Below are 18,161 nucleotides of genomic sequence, written 5' to 3' on the forward strand. Positions count from 1 at the left end.
CACGTCCCCGGAGCCTTCATGAATGCGTAGTTCCGAACCCCTTCGGCCTCGCCTCGTCGCGCTCCTGCGAGTCCTCCAGCCATGCAGCAGATCGACCCGGCCGCCTTGAGTCGGTCGGACTCGGCCTCAAATCCGGCGAAGACTGCGGCGCCAAATGCTTCGACTGCTGTCAAGTCGTCCAGAGCTCTCATTTCCGTCCCGCGACTCGATCTCGAACATGCCTACACGGACCTGAAGGCCGCCATCGGAGACAAGTGGGCCGAGTACAAGGAAGCCACTGCCTTCTTCTTACTAGGTATGTCCCACGCCGCGCATGTCTTGCGATTTGCGATCTGGGAGAGTTCCATCTTCTTTGTTCTTAGATTCTTTCTCGCAAGCTATTTGAGACGAATTGAGCCCGATTTGAGCTGACCTCCTGGCTTCTTTGATTCTAGGGCATTATAACCAGAATGAATACGCGTCGCGAGTCGACTGTATCCTATGCGCCGACCCCAAGACCGAGCATCTACACAATAATTTCATCTGCGCGATCATCGGGAACTTGACGCGAGACCTCCCCGATCATGGCGTCGCAAATTGGGTCTCGGCGAATGACAAGCCTTCGACGGTGTCCAAGCCCGTCTCGGGTGATGCCGCCGAGCAGAGACTGAAGACGGAGGTCATGCAATTACCTCCTAGAGACCGTCGGAGAATTAAGGGGATTCCTGAGGTATGCGCTGAGCAGGACAAACCCCGTCGCGGCGGTTGGTCAATGGGTCCCTTGGAGGCGTGACTAACAAAGCAATCGCAGCGCGATCCAAATGATGTCGTACCGAACGAACTGGAGGAATATCATCTCGCAAAACAGATCACGCTCCCGAGCCAGGTTCCCGCAAGCGCAGGCGGATTAAACAAGACCAGTAAGGCCGACCCTCTCATCTCTTCCCCGATATGATGGGCTAGTATTGTCGCATCGCAAACTTTCCATCTGCTGTTGATGACGTACCTGACTAATTTTGTCGCTTTGAACAGACTGGGAGTTGGAAATACGAAAACGATACGCGCAGCCCCTCGCCGCAGAAACAGGGGAGTTCCCCGACGCGGAATCGATTCATGCCCGCATGGTCCCCATGTGTTACGAAGAATCACTCCCCAGTGGCGCCGGTCTGCCCTGTGCTGAATTTATGGCCATTGCGACGGAAACATTCGTGAAGGAGGTTTTATCTGCGGTGTTCTCTCGTACTCGGTCCAACGGTCCGTCGGGCACAATCAACGGTATGATGATGCGCAATTATAGAGAACAACTGGAGCGGGAAGAACTCGCCTTCACCCGCGGAGAAATCGTCAAGGACACAGCAACTGGGCTGCTCCCCGTTGAAGCTCGGGAAGCAAGTACGCGACGAGCCCTTGGCGTTAGAGACCTACGGCTAACACTTGAGCTTGGCTCGGGCGTCCTTGGCCACATGCCTCTGATCATTGATCAGATTATGGGTGGCTATCTGGAAGATGAACTCGAAACCGAGAAGCAAGATCGTCTCGAAAACGGGGTTAGTGAGCCTCGCGAAATTAAGCCTGCCGAGGATGAAATGGATATTGATGATATCGACGATTCCTTTTCGGATTGGGAGGGAGGTGCGGCTGCTGATCGAGAGCAACTGGGCTGTTTACTCGACGAGTGTCTGTCCATGGCAGCGTGAGGTTTGATACCCATCTGCTTCTTTTCTTTGCCCCCTCATTTCAAAACACGCTGCCACAGGACACGTTATCTTTCATTTTCATTTTTTCCTTAATCCCTCTTTCGGTCTGGGCGGTTGAAGGATCACGGCGTCTGGGAATTATTGAGGCTGTTGCTATGGCGCCCAATTCATGCATCTGGTTCTGGAGTTCTCTCAAAGATCTTTCGGGGCTTTCTTTTCCGAATTCCTTTTTGCCTTGTCTTTTCCCTCTATCCCTTCCATATGGCCATCTCTGCGTGACCTTACGATGTACAGTACATTTCTCCAACTCACAGGCAAAGCCACCAGCGTTAGTCTGGGTTCTGAGAGTTGGTTCTTCTTTTCCTTGGCCTCTTCTCCAAAAAACTAAAAAGCACGCACAGATACGATGGCGATGACTTCTGCCCGGCGTGGCGACGTCAAGCTTGTTCGATACCCATGAAATCCAATTCATTACGTTACTTTTTTCTACGTGTAGAAATTCATAACTTGCCGGTTTTAATTTGCAGTCGGCCCTTTCGTTAACGAGATTACTCTTACAGGAAGCGAGGGTCGGTATGAGGGCCTGTGAGTGCTTAGAAGAGTAGGAAGCAAGCAAATATAGCTTCCATTGAAAACTCCTTCGTTCCGAAACGCCTTTTCCATGTTCATAGAGCCCACTCGATGGCCCTCTCTCAGTTAACAGTGTCTGCAACGAGCTTCAAAATATCCTCCGTCGACTTGTGCGCATTGACAGGGTCTTTGGCAATCGATTGCCACACCTCACCGTGCTTGGGCTCGGTTGAAACGCACTTGAATAGCACATCTGAGCGTTTTTCCTTTGGGATTTTGAAAGTTAGGTTCGCATTTCTGGTTAATGTCCCGATATGATGTAGAACTCACCTCTGTTCCGTGTTGCAGCAAGAATTTGTAGTACCAGGCCCATCCATCGCCGTAATCACTGTCCGAGACAATGGCCTTTTCGAACCAAGTCATGGCCTTATCCAGTCGACGCTCGCCCCAGAAAATTCGCGCCACTGTAATGAACAAGATGGGATCATTGTCAACTTTCTTGATAGCCTCGAGACTGCGAGACTTGCGTTGAGCCCGAGGCTCGAGATGCCAAATACTCTCGCTCCAGAGCAGACCCGATGCCGGAACTTCTTGCAATGCTCTCGACATGAGATTCTTGGCTTGTAGAATGTTGTTTGCGCGGCGTTCGACACGCACACTTTCTGTCCAAAGCTCAGCACTCTTGGGCACCGCGAGGCGAGCTCGGTCAAGAACCGAACGAGCACGAACGACAGCACCAGTCTTTTCATCCAGGCGTGAGGCCAAAAGCCAGAGTGACACAGATTTGGGGCAAGCCCGAGTGCCGGTTCCGTATGCCTCGCGTGCTTGCGGGTACTTTTTCTGAACCTCGTAGATTTGGCCCTTCATCATCCAGAGCTTGTCAGCCTTCGGATACAGTTGCAGACCTTGGTTGACGAGATCCAGTGCATCGTTTTCGTTTCCATGTTGACGCTCGAAAGCGACACTCTTGATCCATACGCGGTCCGTCCCAGCTTGACTGCGAGCGGTTGCAAGTAGGTCACGAGCTTGGTCAGTCGCCTTCGCATCGGCTTCGAGCTCGACGGCAGCAAGCCAGATGTCCTCATTGTCAGGATTTTGTTTGAACGCACGAGCAAGAACTAGTCGAGCTTCATCAATTGCTCCGGAATGCCACTTCTCCCTCGCCAGCTGCAGCCAAAGCTTCTCGCTCTTAGGGCAGGCCTCAACAGCTTTCTCCAGGACATGCCACAGAGCTTCTCTGTCACCATGGACACGTTCCAAATCGGCCGCAGCAAGCCAGATCGATCTCTGATTGTAAAAGATACGTAGTGCGTAGGCATAGATGGCCCGGGCGGTTTCATATTTGCCTCGAGCGATACTAGACTTAGCATCTTCCACCCAGATGTCCTTGCGATCGTCGTCTTCGTCCAGGCCCCATCCGAGAGTCTCTCGAATGATGGCACCACAAGTAAGAACGGCACCTTCTTCCTCGCAGCGTTCTGCTTCGGAAATCCATTCCTCCCGCTTCAACATTGCGTTCTCTTTGGCGAGTGACTGGATGGCACGCTTCATGACGTTGACTCTTTCGAATGTACCCATCTGCTCTTGAAGACGAGCGGCGGCAATCCAAATCTCATGGCTGGTAGGAACAGCCTTGCGTGCAGCATTGAGCACCTTTTGCGCGTTCTCCGGCGTTTCGAGTCGAGCGAGGGCCAGCCAGAGCTCCACCGACAAAGGAATCATCTCCACAGCCTTCCCCAGGAGTAGACGTGCATCCGCTGGGTCATCCTCCAAGTTGACGGCTTCTTTCCAGATTTCGACGGATTGAGGGATGTGCAGGATAGCCTGTCGGAGGACGTTCTTCTTTGCTCGAAGTTCCGTCTCTAGTTTCATGGCCTCAGTCCAAAGTTTTGTCGAGCGGTCGTTATTTCTAATAGCGTTTGCGGCAATGACTTTGGCATTGTGGCCTTCATTCAAACGAATATTCTCCAGCCAGCTGTCTTCGCTCTTCGGACAGAGCTCGCATCCTTTGGCGATGATACTTCTTGCCGCAACAATACGACCCGCAACTTCTTCCAGACGTGCAAGGGCAATCCACCCCGGGGCGTGCTTGGGGTTGGTTTTGGTAACTGATTCCAGCAGAACTCGAACTCGTTTGATATCACCCATTTCGATCTGGCCAGCCTTCATTTCTGACTCTGTCAAACTGGCGAGATAACCTTTAGGGTCGATACTTGTGGCACTTCCAGAATTGTTTTCTGCCCCCGATCCCTGGGCTGCCTGATCCAGTCTGACTTTCAGTACTTTATCACGCGCTGCGCCGATCTCGGCGAAGTTCATCATGGTCTCATCGCCAGCTGCTCCTTCGGGTTGAGCACCATCGTCGGTGACCGTAGTATCCATTTGCGCCGAGTCACGCGCGCCCGCGATGACGCTGTCGGGGACCGCATAGAATCGCTGGCGGAGATTCTGTTTTGCTCGACGGTTTTTGCCCGTCAGATCGCCAACTTCGGGAAGATTGTTCCATTCCTCCTCGCTGACGGCGGCCAATGATCGCTTCAGGTCGGCAAACTGCTGTTGAATCTTGGGGTTTTTCTGTTCGTATTCTTCACGTTCTTTTTGCTCACGGGCTTCCCTGTATGCGGCGAACAAATCCAGTCAGTAACAGATCCAAATAAATGAAATTGGTCGAATGAAGCTGGAAGAAGAGCTACACTCACCTCCGCTTTTTGCGCCGTTTGTCCATCTTGTCATCCACTTCCTGGTAAATACGATCCGCCTCGTCGTCCTCCTGGTCAAATTGACCGTAGGCAAATAAGCCCACCTCATTATCAGGATCCTGGAAGCGCTCATCGTTCTCTTCTTCCTTATCTTCCTTACCACCCTTCTCCCGAGACTTGTCTCCGTAAGCAGTGGGCGCAGCAGCTCCGAGTTGCTGTGCGCGTTTCGTCAACGCAGCTTGGATCTGCTCGGGCGTGGGGCCTTCGCGCGCTGGACCCAGGTCGGAGCGCGTTGTGAATCCAGTTGCACCACGACCCAGACCCGCGACATAATTCTCGGGCGCCTGTTGGCTGAGAAAATCCTTGCGTCCGGACGCCATGGTTGGCAGTGGGCACACTGCGACAGCTCGGACAAGTTCGCGGCAGAAGAGAAGGCGGCGGCGGCCTGTTGCCGTAGAAAAGTAGACCCGGCACCGATAATCTTATCGCAAAAAAAGTCGCCCACCAAAGACAACTGAGTTGCATCTGGGAACCCAACGCCCGCGCCTGCAGAGCTGTCGCGGATTCGACGGGTTCATTCAACTTTGCTCTGATTTTTACCTATTTAAGATGCCCAAAGTCAACAAGAAGAAGCGCAACAGCGCCCACTCGGATGCTGCTGCAAAGACGCAGGCCGCCCACAGTATCTTCAAGATGAACACAGATATCGGTCAGCACGTCTTGAAGAATCCCGGTATTGCGGAGCAGTGAGTCTTGCTGTTTGATAATGGGAGAGAATAAAAGCTAAGGTTTGATACCTAGAATTGTCAACAAAGCTGATCTCAAGCAGAGTGATGTGAGTGAATTTTTTCCCCCTCATGGTGCCTTGAAGCGACCATTCTAACTAACCGTTGCTCAATAGGTTGTTCTTGAAATTGGTCCTGGTACCGGAAACTTGACAGCCAAAATTTTGGATCAAGCAAAGAAGGTCATCGCGGTGGAATTGGATCCTCGAATGGCGGCCGAAGTCACCAAACGTTTCCAGGGCACCCCGGCTCAAAAACGTCTCGAAGTGATCCTCGGTGATGTGATGAAGACTGAGCTGCCATACTTTGATGTGTGCATTAGCAATACCCCATACCAGGTTAGTCTTCCACAGGTCGCGCGTTTGAGAGGGAACGGCTCTATGTCTAACCGTTTCTAGATTTCCTCCCCTCTTACATTCAAACTACTGGCTACGAACCCGGCCCCCCGATCGTGCATTCTCATGTACGCTTTGCCTTCACACCAACTTCTTTCCCATTCGATACATGCTAACAAACAGTTCTCGTATTTAGGTTCCAGCGTGAATTCGCTCTGCGACTGTTCGCCAAGCCAGGCGACAAGCTTTACAGTCGTCTGTCGGTCAACGCTCAGATGTGGGCGAAGATCGATCACATCATGAAGGTCGGCAAAAACAACTTCAAGCCTCCACCCCTCGTTGAATCGAGCGTCATCCGCATGGTTCCAAAGGTCCCCAGGCCACAGATCGACTATGAAGAGTGGGATGGGCTACTGCGCATTGCTTTTGTGAGAAAGAACAAGACCCTGCGGGCCAGTTTTATTGGTACACCCAGCATTATGAACATCCTCGAATCAAACTACCGAACTTGGTGCGCGCAGCACGACATCCCTGTGGAGGACGGTCCAACCGAAGACGCCGACGGCGATGTCATGGATATGGGCGAAGAAGAACAGGGAGCCGAGGCGGACGAAGTCATGGAAATGGATGACGATGATGATGTCCCGGATTTCTTTAAAGAGGAGACCAATGCCCGCCTCCAGCAAGCGATCAAGACACCCTCGCGGAAGAAGAAGGGTAAGGTTGCGGAATTGGTCCGTGAAAAGGTCCGCCAGGTCCTGGAAGATGACACCAGCCTGGGCGAAAAGCGTGCACGAATGTGTGATGAGAACGATTTCTTGAAATTGCTCTGGGCCTTCAACCAGAAAGGGATCCATTTTAGCTGATTGAGACAGATGTCTCTTTCCTGCGGTACCGAACAGTGATTCCACAGTGTAATGATGAATTATGATTACTTTCAATAAAAGATACCATTTTCAGGAGGCACATCGCCTTGCGGTCTAAGATGAGCACTCGAGTCTTGGAATAGGCTTTGCCAGATGAATGCTTCGCTCAGTAAGAGCTCGATATCTTTCTCGGTCCAGCCCTTTGTGGGCAATGCCTGCAAAAACATCATGACTTCCTGTAGAACAGTTAGAACTAGTCATTTGATGATATCGCCACAGCCTTGACACATGCCTGGAAATCCATTTTCACCAATTGATCCGTCCATTTAACCAAAAAAGCCGCACAGACGTAAAGGTGAAATCGTGAGAAGCCCTGCTCCTCGGCCTAGGATGGTTGTAAGTACCTGCATGCTTGTCCAACGCAAGGACAGTATGACATACCATGTAAGTATCCCACATTCGTATCGTATTCTTGATGCTCATTTCCCGCATGAGCAAGCAATTCATCCATCGGAAGCTGAATTGCATAAATTCCACCCCTTCTTGCTCCAGATGCTTCGCGAGCGTGGAATCGATGCGTCTCGTTAAATCACGCAGTGCTCTCACTTGGCGATGAATCCCCGGTTGGGCGTAGATGTAGTTATCTTGTATACCGTCGAGGAGCTTGGTCAGACACCAAAAGGTATCAGCCTCCACCGCATCCAAAACACTTCGAGGTAGCTGGCCAGGATCCATGCCTTCTTCCACGTTGAGATCGGTGATGTAAACTCCCAGAAACACCTGCCAGAACGGCGTGACCAGATCATTGATACCCTGGACATAGCCACTCGCTGGGTGTCGAATGGCCCAGACATATAAGATCCGCTCCAAAGACCTCTGCGTAGCTTCATAGCCGTAGAGTGGGATATGAGGGCTCGTGCGAGGAACATCGATGCTGATTTGATGCCAGATTGCCTCGTCCAGCCCCCTACCGCGACCGGTGGTAGATGAAGATGATGAAGGCGGGTTCGCTGCGGCGGCGGCCCCACTGCCTCGTTCAAAAGCCTGCCGGACTCCGTCCAAGTACTCCTTGCGTTTTCTTTCCAGTGTCAAGATGCGCCTTTCGCTATTCGTTGGAAGGTAGCCCAGGAGTAGCTGCCAGGTCATTGGCCGAACTTCTTCGGGGACTCCAGACCACGCCAGGTCTCGCAATTCGCTCAAAGAAACGGTGCTTGCCTGCAGGATACGCTTGAACTTGTTGATTCGTGTGATGCGGCTTGAATGGATTTCTCGGTCCTTCACCGAAGCGTTTGTAGGGGGTGCAGAGTGGTTGATCAGATTCAAAGCGTTCGCAGGATCTATATTGGCTTTTGTCAATACAATTCGTGAACATCGCGATAGGTTTTTTGGACTGACCTTGCAAGATGTCTTTGTATTGGGGACGTAGAATTTTGCCTTCGCCCTTCCGTGAGGTCGGGTACATAGGTGTGCCACGTTCCTCGGCGATGTCTGAGCTATTCGCCCTTTGTCTATTGCTGGCGGCCAGTCCGAATCCCAGCGAGGAAGTATTACTTCCCATGGTGCCACCGGGGTCCATGTTTTTAGCTTTCAAAGGGGCTGACTTCTTCCGTCTCATGCTGGCAAGGCTTGGGAGCCCAAATTCATCTTCGTCGTCGTCATATACAATCTCATCTTCATCATCTTCATCATCTTCGTCACCCTCGGTGGGGTCTCGGCTCCATTCGTCCATTCCTTCTTTCATGACTCCGGTGTAGCTCTTGTGAGGTGGTGAAGCGACCACATTTCCGGGCCGATGGGACAGATACGATGGGGGGGACGGCGCATTCGTCGAGGACGATCGAGGAGGCGTTCTAGGGCGGGAGTGGGCTGACGTGCCTCTGTCGTGCAAAGGCACTTGTCAGTACATGCTTGCAGGAGTATTCCTCATACAGGCTCGGCGATTCGCCTATTGAGACCTACTGTATGATGTTGGCGTGGGAGTATGAAGCGCCGACAACTGTGTTCTGCCCATAGATCTTGGACTGTCCTTGGTTCAGGGATGCTGACCGACCAGCCCAGAATGGGGATTCGGCGCGCCTTAACGAGTCGTTAGCGCTTGATTTCATGCGTCATACGATGAGATCAAACAAGGCGGTGCATGCGTGCATTACATACTCGGAATTGTCTGAGGGCCCGGCAGCTCGGGTTAGCTGTATGAACGCGAAGGAAGCTGCGAGGGGGAAAATACGAACCAACCTGGACCATTTCCTACATGAAAAATTAACATCAATTCAGCCCCGACCTAATGTTTGGACGGGAAGAAGAAGCTCACCTGCTGCCCCTTTTTGTTGGTCATGACTGTGGACTTGTGATCTCAGCGGGTTTCAAGTGCGGGGCGGTCCAGCAATCGGGGTTGTGCGCTCCTCCGACCAGGCCATGTAGCAACCAGGAAAGTCTCAGAATCTCATGGCGAGCCCGAGCTGGAGTGCGGAAGGAAGTTGGGGATATCAATGCGGGCGGGGCGGGGTGTACGCGAGTATAGTTGTTGACGTCGCTGGCGACGTACCAGGTAATCCCGTGCGTATGTAAGCCACTTCTCTCCGCTTTGCTCCCTTCCTCCTTCAACCACTTCCTCATCTCTCGATCCCCACCCATTCGCACCCTCCACTAACCTTCGAAACTCATCGACTTTCTCGCTAACCACTCAGCTTCATATCACTCTCCTCTAAATTGCCTCGTTAGCCGCGAGCGTCACACCCTTCGGCACCATGGCTGAACCAGAGGATCTCGAGGAGGATCTCTTCGCGGATCTGTACGTGGCTGCTCGCTCCAATCTTCCTCTGTGACCGTGTAACTGACTACTTTATCATCATTCAGCTACGATGCTGATGAATCAACAAACCGCACTACTTCCGCAGTCGAAGCACCCAAGCCCGCAGAGCCTGCGGCTACCGCAACTCCTGCGCTGCCCACCGAGGAGCCAGCTGCTCAGAACTACGAACCTCAGGCCACTGAGTCGCACCCGACATATTCCGCGCCCCAACACAACAATAATTCGGGTTACCAGAACGGCTCTGAGGCTACGCCTGCTGCCCCCGCAGCAGCTCCTCCCGTGGATCAGGAACTTCAAGGATCGGGATCTGGAACGGGAATCAAAGAAGATGGGTAAGTTCGATCATTTTCCCCTGTGACGTACTTTGTTATACTTCGATTCTTTTATTCATGATGCAATCTCGACTACGGCTCGCGAGGATTGGGTGGTGTTACTGCAATTCACGATACACGTATGACCTGGAGATATGAGGATTTGACTGCCCTTTTCAATGATGCAACCTCTATGCGATTGGGGGACGGCCTTGGGTTGCGGAATTTGAGGTCTCGCTCTATTTCCGATCCGTGCGAGTGAGGTGCAAGATTCAGATACATGCGCAATATATGGGGTCGTTCGGTCAAAGGCATGCAGACGATAATTTGCAAGACGATACCAGACCTCGCCCCTCTCAACCTCCGTGGTAGCCATTTTCACCCACTTTGCGGATGAGAATGAAGCGAAGAAGAAGGCACCTCGTTGAAATCTCCTCGATGGAAAACCGCAGAGCAGAAAAGGAAATGCCAGCCACGACTCAATCTTGAAGAAAAGATCGGTCTCTTCCTCGAACCTTGTTGCCAGCGCCTACATATAGTACAGCCGATACTATATAGCTTCTTGTCGATATACGTTGATAGAGCAGAGCAAGAAGTAGCAGCGCCGTCTGGTGGTGAGGGGCCTCAAGCAAGATATCTACCTAGCTTGGGGCTGCTCTATTGGACGGACAAAGGTTCTCCTCTCCCGGGTTGGGATCAAAGACAGAAAGAGACAGTGACAATTCACTTATTCGCCTGAAAAACCTCTTCTTCGCACTCCCGTCTTCTACATTGCTCACATCTCTCGAGGTGTTCGTGCAAGCCAAGAGGAGGATTCTTGCTCCTGGCTCATTTGATGTAAACCAAGCGGGTCTGGAGAGAGAACTGGGCCTTGTGGGGTTTATACGTTCTGTACGACACATCATCTACCATTTGCTGCCCGTCACTGCTCGCGGGATCCCCCAGGCAGTCTTGCACTAGCTGTATTCGTGAATAGCAGCTTAGCACCACTCATCTTGTTTGATCGAACTCGAAGTCGAGTTCTACGTTTACCTTCATGCATTCCTGCTGTGAAAGTCTTTATATTGCTTCCATTTGCGTCCTTGACGGCCAATCTTAGCGTGACTTTCTCATGTGGTCAATACTAACAAGTCGTTTTAGAAAAATGTTCATTGGCGGGTTGAACTGGGAAACGACGGATCGTATGTGTGACGTGCAAAGAGAATGGAAAATTGATATCATATCTAACAATTGGCATCTTAGAATCTCTTCGTGATTACTTCTCGCAGTTTGGCGAGGTCCAGGAATGCACTGTCATGCGTGACAGTGCTACTGGTCGCTCTCGTGGCTTTGGTTTCTTGACTTTCCGGGACCCCAAGACTGTCAACACGGTTATGGTGAAGGAGCACTATTTGGATGGCAAAATTGTGAGAATCCCAGCAAGCTTCATCAGCGGAGACATCGGACTAACCAATCTTTCAATAAATAGATTGATCCCAAACGTGCTATTCCCCGAGACGAGCAGGAGAAGACTAGCAAGATCTTCGTCGGCGGTGTCAGTCAAGAGGCCACTGAGCAAGACTTCAAGCAATTCTTCATGCAATTCGGCCGGGTTGTCGATGCCACCCTGATGATTGACAAGGACACTGGTCGCCCCCGTGGATTCGGTTTCGTGACATTTGACAGTGAGGCGGCCGTCGAGAATGCCCTCTCTCGTCCTCTTGAAATTCTGGGCAAGCCTATCGAGGTGAAGAAAGCTCAGCCTCGTGGTAACCTCCGGGACGAGGATCGTGGCGGCCGACGTGGCCGCGATGGCGGCTTCCAGAACATGAACCAGGGAGATGCGTCTCAGCAACAGGGTGGACAGCAGGGGATGGCCGGGGGTATGACACCCCAAATGATGGCTCAGTACTGGCAACGGATGCAGCAATACTTTGCCATGATGCAGCAACAAATGAACATGGCTGGCCAGGGCATGGGCGGCGGTATGGGCATGGGTGGTATGAACCCTGCCATGATGCAACAGATGCAGCAAATGCAACAGATGCAACGACAACAGATGGGTGGAAACCAGCCGCAGGCTGGTAGCATGAGTCCGAGCCCGCAAAGCCCTGGATCGCAGCAGCAGAACCTGCCCAACATGATGAACCCGGCTATGATGCAGGGACAGGGCAGTGGAAACGGCGGTGCCAGTCCCAACCCCCAGTCTCAGGGTATGAATGCCAACTACAACCGCCAGGCGGGTGCCGGAGCTGCTGGCGGACCCGGATACAATGCCCAGGAGCAGATTGCCTTCGAGCAGCAGAAATACGAACAGCAACAGGCTCGCCGGGTCATGGAAAACCGCTCTTTCTCTCCGTATCAGCAGGGTGGTGGCCCGACCTCCTGGGAGGGCATGTATGATGAAGTTCCTCAGCCCAACATTCCTACTGGACCCCAGGGGATGAGCCGTGGTGGCAGCATGGGTCGTGGTAAGTCCCGCTCCCGAAGTCAAAATAATTCCGCGCAACTCACCAACTCGTCTTCAGGTGCTACTCCGCAGCCTCAAAGCTCGGCTCCAGCCAATGCTCCGACTGGACCTCGCAATGCTGGCAAGCCTGGTGCGAACTACCGAGGTGGCGGCCGTGGCGGTCACCGTGGCTTCCACCCCTATTCCCGCTGAAAAGTCAATTTCTCCCTCGATGATCATTTTCTCGATGTATTCTTTTTTTATTTTTCTTCTTTCCCCCCTCGGCTCAGGTTTACCTGTTTGTCCTGCTACCACTGAAACCTTTCTCGGGGGCGGCCTGATTGTCATGAGATTTATGCGTTGATGGTTATTGCGCTTTGATTTCCATGCCATACACGGACAGGGTTAATGGATCGCGGCTTTCTGGGGGTTTCTTGTTATCGTTTAGTATCTCAGTGAGAATGATCAGTCGTGGTTGAGATCATGGTGGTTGTCTTGATAATTCGCATGTCATGTCAGAGTATTTCAATGGAAATATGCCATGGATTGCAGGTGTAGAATGCTTTGTATCTGGTGATAGGTGTGAAAATGGTTCGGAACATGAGATCTACGTTCACAGAGCAGTATATAGTGGTAGTAGCAGCTACCCAATCACGTCCTGCAGGTTATCATCTGACTGAAAGTGCCGACGCAGCCACCGTCAACAGTGACATCGATGACTTGGAACGAGGCGGTGTCCAAAACGAATAGTGGCCCGTCGATCTCCGCTGCAGTCATCGGGACGACGCAAGTCTTTTCATTCTGGGAAGCAGTTCAAATCAGACCAGCAACGAGTCAGTGTAGAGCCGCACTTGGTGAGAAGATCCGTCTCACAGCTATCCTTGGCGATGCCATAGTTTCCGGTCGATATCGTGTGAGGGTCAACGTTTATTGAATAGTCGACACAGACTCCTATCTAAACGCAAACCACGAGTTTTTAAGACCACGACTTGGGTTTTTTTAGCCTCTTCCAAGTCGACGACCGTTCTGAATTATCGATCTTCCAATTGATATGTTTCTATGCCCTCGGCAGTGTAGCTTGCTTAGGAATGTCAAAAGGCATGAAAGACGTCCTATTCATAGCGAGGTATTAAACACCAATATGGGCCATTCAAAGACAGAAATTTTGTAAATAGATTAACCTACTATCATATATCAGAATAGAATGAGGAAAAAGTTGTACTAAATTGCTTTATGGTCAAAATCTATCGCATGTACAAGAAACCGACGCGCGTTTTTCACCAACGCTCAAAGAGAATACACGACAAATGCGCTGTAAATGAGAGAGTTGGAGTCAGAAGATCCGAGGGAAAAAGGAAAGAAGGTCAAGAGTACGTATATAGAGAGAGAGAGAGAGAGAGAGAGAGAGAGAGAGGTGTTTTTGGCACAAAAAAATCCAAAGACAATGAAGGAAACCGTCCGCCATTCAAACACGCTAAGCAATAACACAGAGAACAAAAATACCGGCTGGGAGCCAGAAACCCCCTCGGGTAAAGGAAGTACAAGAAAAAAGTTGAAGGCAGCGTCGTGAAATCAGTACGCCATGCCATAGCCGGCGGTAGTGGGGTGGCGTCCTTCAAGTGAAGGGCTACGTCGACCACTGTGTCGGGATTGTTGGCTGGAGCTTCGGTCATGAGCCACGCCGTAGTCGGCGTAAACCAGGTTTTCCCTGCTGCCGTTTGAACCAGGCCGGTTGTAAGGTTGATCGCGGTATGGCTCATAGGGACCGGTAAAGTTGAACTTGTTGACCTCGTTGTAGTCCCTCTTCGGCGGGTGGTCGATGAGGAGAGATTCTCGTGCATCCAAAGGAGTGAGGTCGTCGAGATCACGGTCAGCCTTCTCAGCTTCCTTCCTCCTCTTAGCATGGGGGTTCTCGCGGATGCACATGATGATAGCGTTGACTGCAATGAGAATTGCGAGGACACCAGTCAGAGTGGACTGGATCACAATCAGCACGATACCGGTGACAGTCTTGGTAGTCTGGGAGAGACCCAACTCTTCGACAAACACCAGCACACAGGCAACGGACAGCACGCGCACGATTTGAATGGTCATGTTGATTCCCATGGACGACTTGGTGACGTAGGGACGGTTCCACAGCAGAAGGATCAACAGAAGAGCTTCAACGACGAGTTGACCAGCGCTTTGTGCCAGACCATGACCCTGGGCTCCAGCGATGATACAGCCCTTGGCCAGCGAGTACACGATAATTGGCACAAACAACCACCAGAAATCCTTCTTATAGTTATCGTAGAAGAGACTGTACTTGCGCCAGGTCTCCTTGTTATCGTACAGGGCAGCAGTGTCACCCTCGGCCTTCTTATACTTGCGGGCCATATGGATAATTCGCCATGCGAAAAAAGCAAGGACTGCTGTGAAGACTGCCAAGGTAACAGCAGCCAAAAGTTTGGCCGCCCAAGAGTCACCGTTTTTCAGCTGGTAAACACAGTACAGGACCCAAATGCTGTACAGGACAAGAATCATGTTGGTGATGGTGCGGGCCATCAGACCCCAGTAGTCTTTGCGGAAAGTGGCCAGCTTCGCGGGGAAATTGCCATAGAGCGCCCAAATTTCCAAAATCACCTTCACAAGAAGGATGCCGACAACGACGACGGCAACGACGATGGCGAATATCAAAAGAACGGTCATGAAGATATTGGCGGACGGAATCATGAGTTCGTTGCCAACCTTCTCCAAGCCCTTGACGGACGTCAAGTCATCCCAGCTAATGTCTCCACTGTTGCTGCTGCTGCTGCTTGAGCTGTTGGTCGAGTCGGACTGAGAGGTCTCGACCGATCGAACCAGCAGGTCACCACCCACGCGAAGCACCATATCCAAGCCACGCTTTGTCGTTGTGGAGTTCGACGATGAAGTCGTGGAGGAAGAAACGTCGTATAGGTAGGTGTAGCTGTTCTGAGTTAAGTTTCCTCCGGTGGCTTTGCGGAAATCATCGATCGAATGTTGCATATTATCCCATGAGATCAGACCGGTACTCCAGGCAAAGTTCTTCGTAAAACTGCTGTAGACGGTCGGGTAACTAACACTCAGCATGCCATTAGTGGCCATGGAATGGAACCAGCCCATCACATCACCAAAACCAGGACTGGAGGAAGATGCACCCGGGTGACCTGCAGCACCAACAGCAGAAAGCCCGCTGAGGGCCAAAGCACCGGCCGCAATACCGGCCGATGCCCACGCAACACCCTTAACGCTGGTGGACTTCCCATTGGACAGTTCAGACTCCACACAGGCGACATTGTTGCCATCCTCACCCTTCAGGGTCATCTTCGCCTGGCCATCCAAATCCGGGATGTTGAAAGCGATCGCAGGGATTTGACTAGCGTAGTTGTCGGGAATATTATAGCTGCCGGAGGCCGAGAAGGTTCCTGCGGGAACTGTCGACGAATATCCAGTTAGATATCCACCATCTGGCTGCTATGGCTGCCGAGAGGGGCAGACGAGGGGCTTGCACTCACCAGGACACAGCTGGTCCACATGGATCTCCGATCCACAAGGGTCAAAGGTTTTCGAGTAAAGTTCGTTGCCATAGGCAGTGACCGTGAGGGTTGCGATCACTTTTTGTTTCTTCGCGTTGGTACCAGCCACGTCGAAGACAACCTCATTGGTCGAGCGAGTGTAGGAGACATCGAGATTTTGGACTTTGATGTCAGAGTCCGTCATGCACAAGTTGAATCCTTTGGTGCTCAATGTATCGGCAGCCAAGGCCTGGGGCACAACACCCAGGCCCAGCACGGCCCAGATGAGCGTCCTCATTTCGAATCCGATATCCAACCACTAGGCGTCACGGGAGGATTTCAGGATCGAGCAACTGGGCACGGGGTCATCAAGGAAAACGAAGGCGAACGGTTTACAAGCACGTAGAGAGCGAGCAAGAAGAGGGTCGCGTCGAAACGAGTGGCAGGATCAACCTGCGAGAGAAGAAAATAGAAGCGAAAATGAAAACGAGAGGGTCGCAGAGATCTGCAAAGAGCGAGTTGAGTGAGTCGAGTAGTGTAGATATTAGAGAGGAGTGAAAAAGAGAGTGAGAGTTCGCAGAAGGAAGAGAGAGTGGAGGTGGCAGCGAGTGGAAGGCGGGAATCGAGCAAGTCTCGACCGGCAGGAGGTGCGTTTGCCCAAGTTACCCCTGAAGGACAGGGCTGATTGGTCCCGGCGCGTTTCAGAGTCTAGACTCCTCCCTTCTTCTCATTTTCTCACCCGAACACACTGCGACTTCACTCACTACTGCACCCTGCCAAATGTGCTGATCGTTCAGCCGATACCACTTTTGTTGCTACCTTTACGGTCTATTCTGCTGATTCCCCCCAACTCTCCATGTTGACGGTGGAGCTGTAGCGGGCCGGGTGCCTGTCCACGGTACAGCACGACAGGATGCTCATGCCCAAAAACTAAGGTCACACTAGGCCGGACTAGTGCTGGAGGGGCCCAAGTTCAGCGCCACGCTCAAGCCACAATGCCCTCTGCAATTCGGCGGGAGGCCTACTCCGTGTTTCCAGGAATAGCAGCCCTGGCATCCCCCCGACACTGCCAGCCACCAGATGCAAGGTACGGGAGGACAGCTCAACCGGTACCTGACCTGAAACCTGGACAACCATGGACGTCTGCGCGGGTCTGACGCAGCATTCCTAACGGTGGGAAGCCGAGGGCTCGCCACACCACAGGCGTGTCGATCGTTGGATGTGTCCCCCGTTCTAGACGCTCTGGTGGAGCTCCCTGGCGACAGATCTCGATTTCTGTCGCTCGTCTTGGCTTTCTGGGCCCGGGCGAGAACTTTCACGCGACCTGAACATATCATGAATCCAAACTTCTGTTCGCCATGAGGCTTTGGCATCCCGTTCTCTCTAGTACAGACCCGACGATTGAGGCCGGTAAGATGAGCAGAAAATTTTAATCCACCTCCAGCTGGCCATAAGTGGCCCCCGCGTCATCAACCTGAGACATAGCCAAGCGCCAGCACCGCGTGAAGTCCACCCGCTGTGGCTGGTCTATGTATAGTTATTACACTTGCCCTGAGATGTTTCACGATGGGCGGCGATCCTGCCCTAGTCAGAGACTACTCAGCGTGAAGGGTGGGCAGACATCCAGTCGCCCGGTATGTGGCGTGTCGTGTGATATCACACTGTGCAGATCGTCCAAAAATATATGCAGTACATATGTACATTCTTATTCGGTGCGTAGTTCTGTACAACTGCTCAGTGGGTCGAGCTTGAGAAGCCAACTTCCTGATCGAGTCAAGCGACCTGTCAGGTATCATCGCGGATATTAAAACTTTCCTGGTACTTAATAATATGATGATAACCCCGTATTGTGATTTATATGGCTTGACCTGGATGCTCATATAACTTCAAACGTCGCTTGGAGCCCCTAAATATAGAGAATTCTGAAAGCGTTGTTGTAAGTACCTGAGTGTGGATTCGACCCCAACATCTGGTAGACGAAGTGCATAGGTACATATGGTACTATTGGAGGCAATGCCTGTACAACCTAGACAAGTGAGATCCGCATTTTAAAGCTCGAGAATTCTAGTGACACAATTCCACCGAGGGCCATGATCTGTCAGAAAAGCCCTGGGGCGATTCAATTCCTGCATGTGGCCTGTTCCACCAAGTAGCCTGTCGTTTA

The 18,161-nt window shown here is 51.9% G+C and overlaps 7 protein-coding genes across 7 annotated transcripts; 4 read left to right on the forward strand and 3 right to left on the reverse strand.

Annotated features, from left to right (window-relative positions):
• Positions 1-81: 81 nt before the first annotated feature.
• On the forward strand, positions 82-1,676 carry N7532_003370 (TADA1 family protein; the record flags this gene model as incomplete). The annotated part of the gene is made up of 4 exons (XM_056615864.1): positions 82-295; positions 435-709; positions 791-899; positions 1,012-1,676. The coding sequence occupies 4 exons, from the start codon at positions 82-84 to the stop codon at positions 1,674-1,676; spliced, it is 1,263 nt and encodes a 420-aa protein (XP_056476221.1).
• A 692-nt stretch (positions 1,677-2,368) lies between these two features.
• Positions 2,369-5,388, reverse strand: N7532_003371 (U4/U6-U5 snRNP complex subunit PRP6; the record flags this gene model as incomplete). Its single annotated transcript, XM_056615865.1, has 3 exons — positions 2,369-2,512; positions 2,577-4,860; positions 4,946-5,388. Coding segments are annotated over 3 exons (2,871 nt in total), but the record flags the coding sequence as incomplete, so codon positions are not given.
• Positions 5,389-5,554: 166 nt separating this feature from the next.
• On the forward strand, positions 5,555-6,931 carry N7532_003372 (dimethyladenosine transferase; the record flags this gene model as incomplete). Its single annotated transcript, XM_056615866.1, has 5 exons — positions 5,555-5,691; positions 5,747-5,780; positions 5,847-6,068; positions 6,129-6,193; positions 6,262-6,931. 5 exons carry the CDS (start codon positions 5,555-5,557, stop codon positions 6,929-6,931), a joined length of 1,128 nt encoding a protein of 375 aa, XP_056476223.1.
• A 71-nt stretch (positions 6,932-7,002) lies between these two features.
• On the reverse strand, positions 7,003-9,266 carry N7532_003373 (GTPase-activating protein GYP1; the record flags this gene model as incomplete). The annotated part of the gene is made up of 8 exons (XM_056615867.1): positions 7,003-7,167; positions 7,218-7,316; positions 7,373-8,268; positions 8,327-8,808; positions 8,891-9,007; positions 9,086-9,095; positions 9,163-9,178; positions 9,243-9,266. 8 exons carry the CDS (start codon positions 9,264-9,266, stop codon positions 7,003-7,005), a joined length of 1,809 nt encoding a protein of 602 aa, XP_056476224.1.
• Positions 9,267-9,678: 412 nt separating this feature from the next.
• On the forward strand, positions 9,679-10,079 carry N7532_003374 (uncharacterized protein; the record flags this gene model as incomplete). The annotated part of the gene is made up of 2 exons (XM_056615868.1): positions 9,679-9,722; positions 9,788-10,079. 2 exons carry the CDS (start codon positions 9,679-9,681, stop codon positions 10,077-10,079), a joined length of 336 nt encoding a protein of 111 aa, XP_056476225.1.
• Positions 10,080-11,198: 1,119 nt separating this feature from the next.
• Positions 11,199-12,695, forward strand: N7532_003375 (uncharacterized protein; the record flags this gene model as incomplete). Its single annotated transcript, XM_056615869.1, has 3 exons — positions 11,199-11,235; positions 11,297-11,460; positions 11,523-12,695. 3 exons carry the CDS (start codon positions 11,199-11,201, stop codon positions 12,693-12,695), a joined length of 1,374 nt encoding a protein of 457 aa, XP_056476226.1.
• A 1,359-nt stretch (positions 12,696-14,054) lies between these two features.
• On the reverse strand, positions 14,055-16,295 carry N7532_003376 (transient receptor potential ion channel family protein; the record flags this gene model as incomplete). The annotated part of the gene is made up of 2 exons (XM_056615870.1): positions 14,055-15,916; positions 15,998-16,295. The coding sequence occupies 2 exons, from the start codon at positions 16,293-16,295 to the stop codon at positions 14,055-14,057; spliced, it is 2,160 nt and encodes a 719-aa protein (XP_056476227.1).
• Between the last annotated feature and the right edge of the window lie 1,866 nt (positions 16,296-18,161).

This window comes from Penicillium argentinense (genome assembly GCF_028826775.1).
Source record: "Penicillium argentinense strain IBT 30761 chromosome Unknown utg000004l_segment0_segment0, whole genome shotgun sequence".
Taxonomy (NCBI): Eukaryota; Fungi; Ascomycota; class Eurotiomycetes; order Eurotiales; family Aspergillaceae; genus Penicillium; species Penicillium argentinense.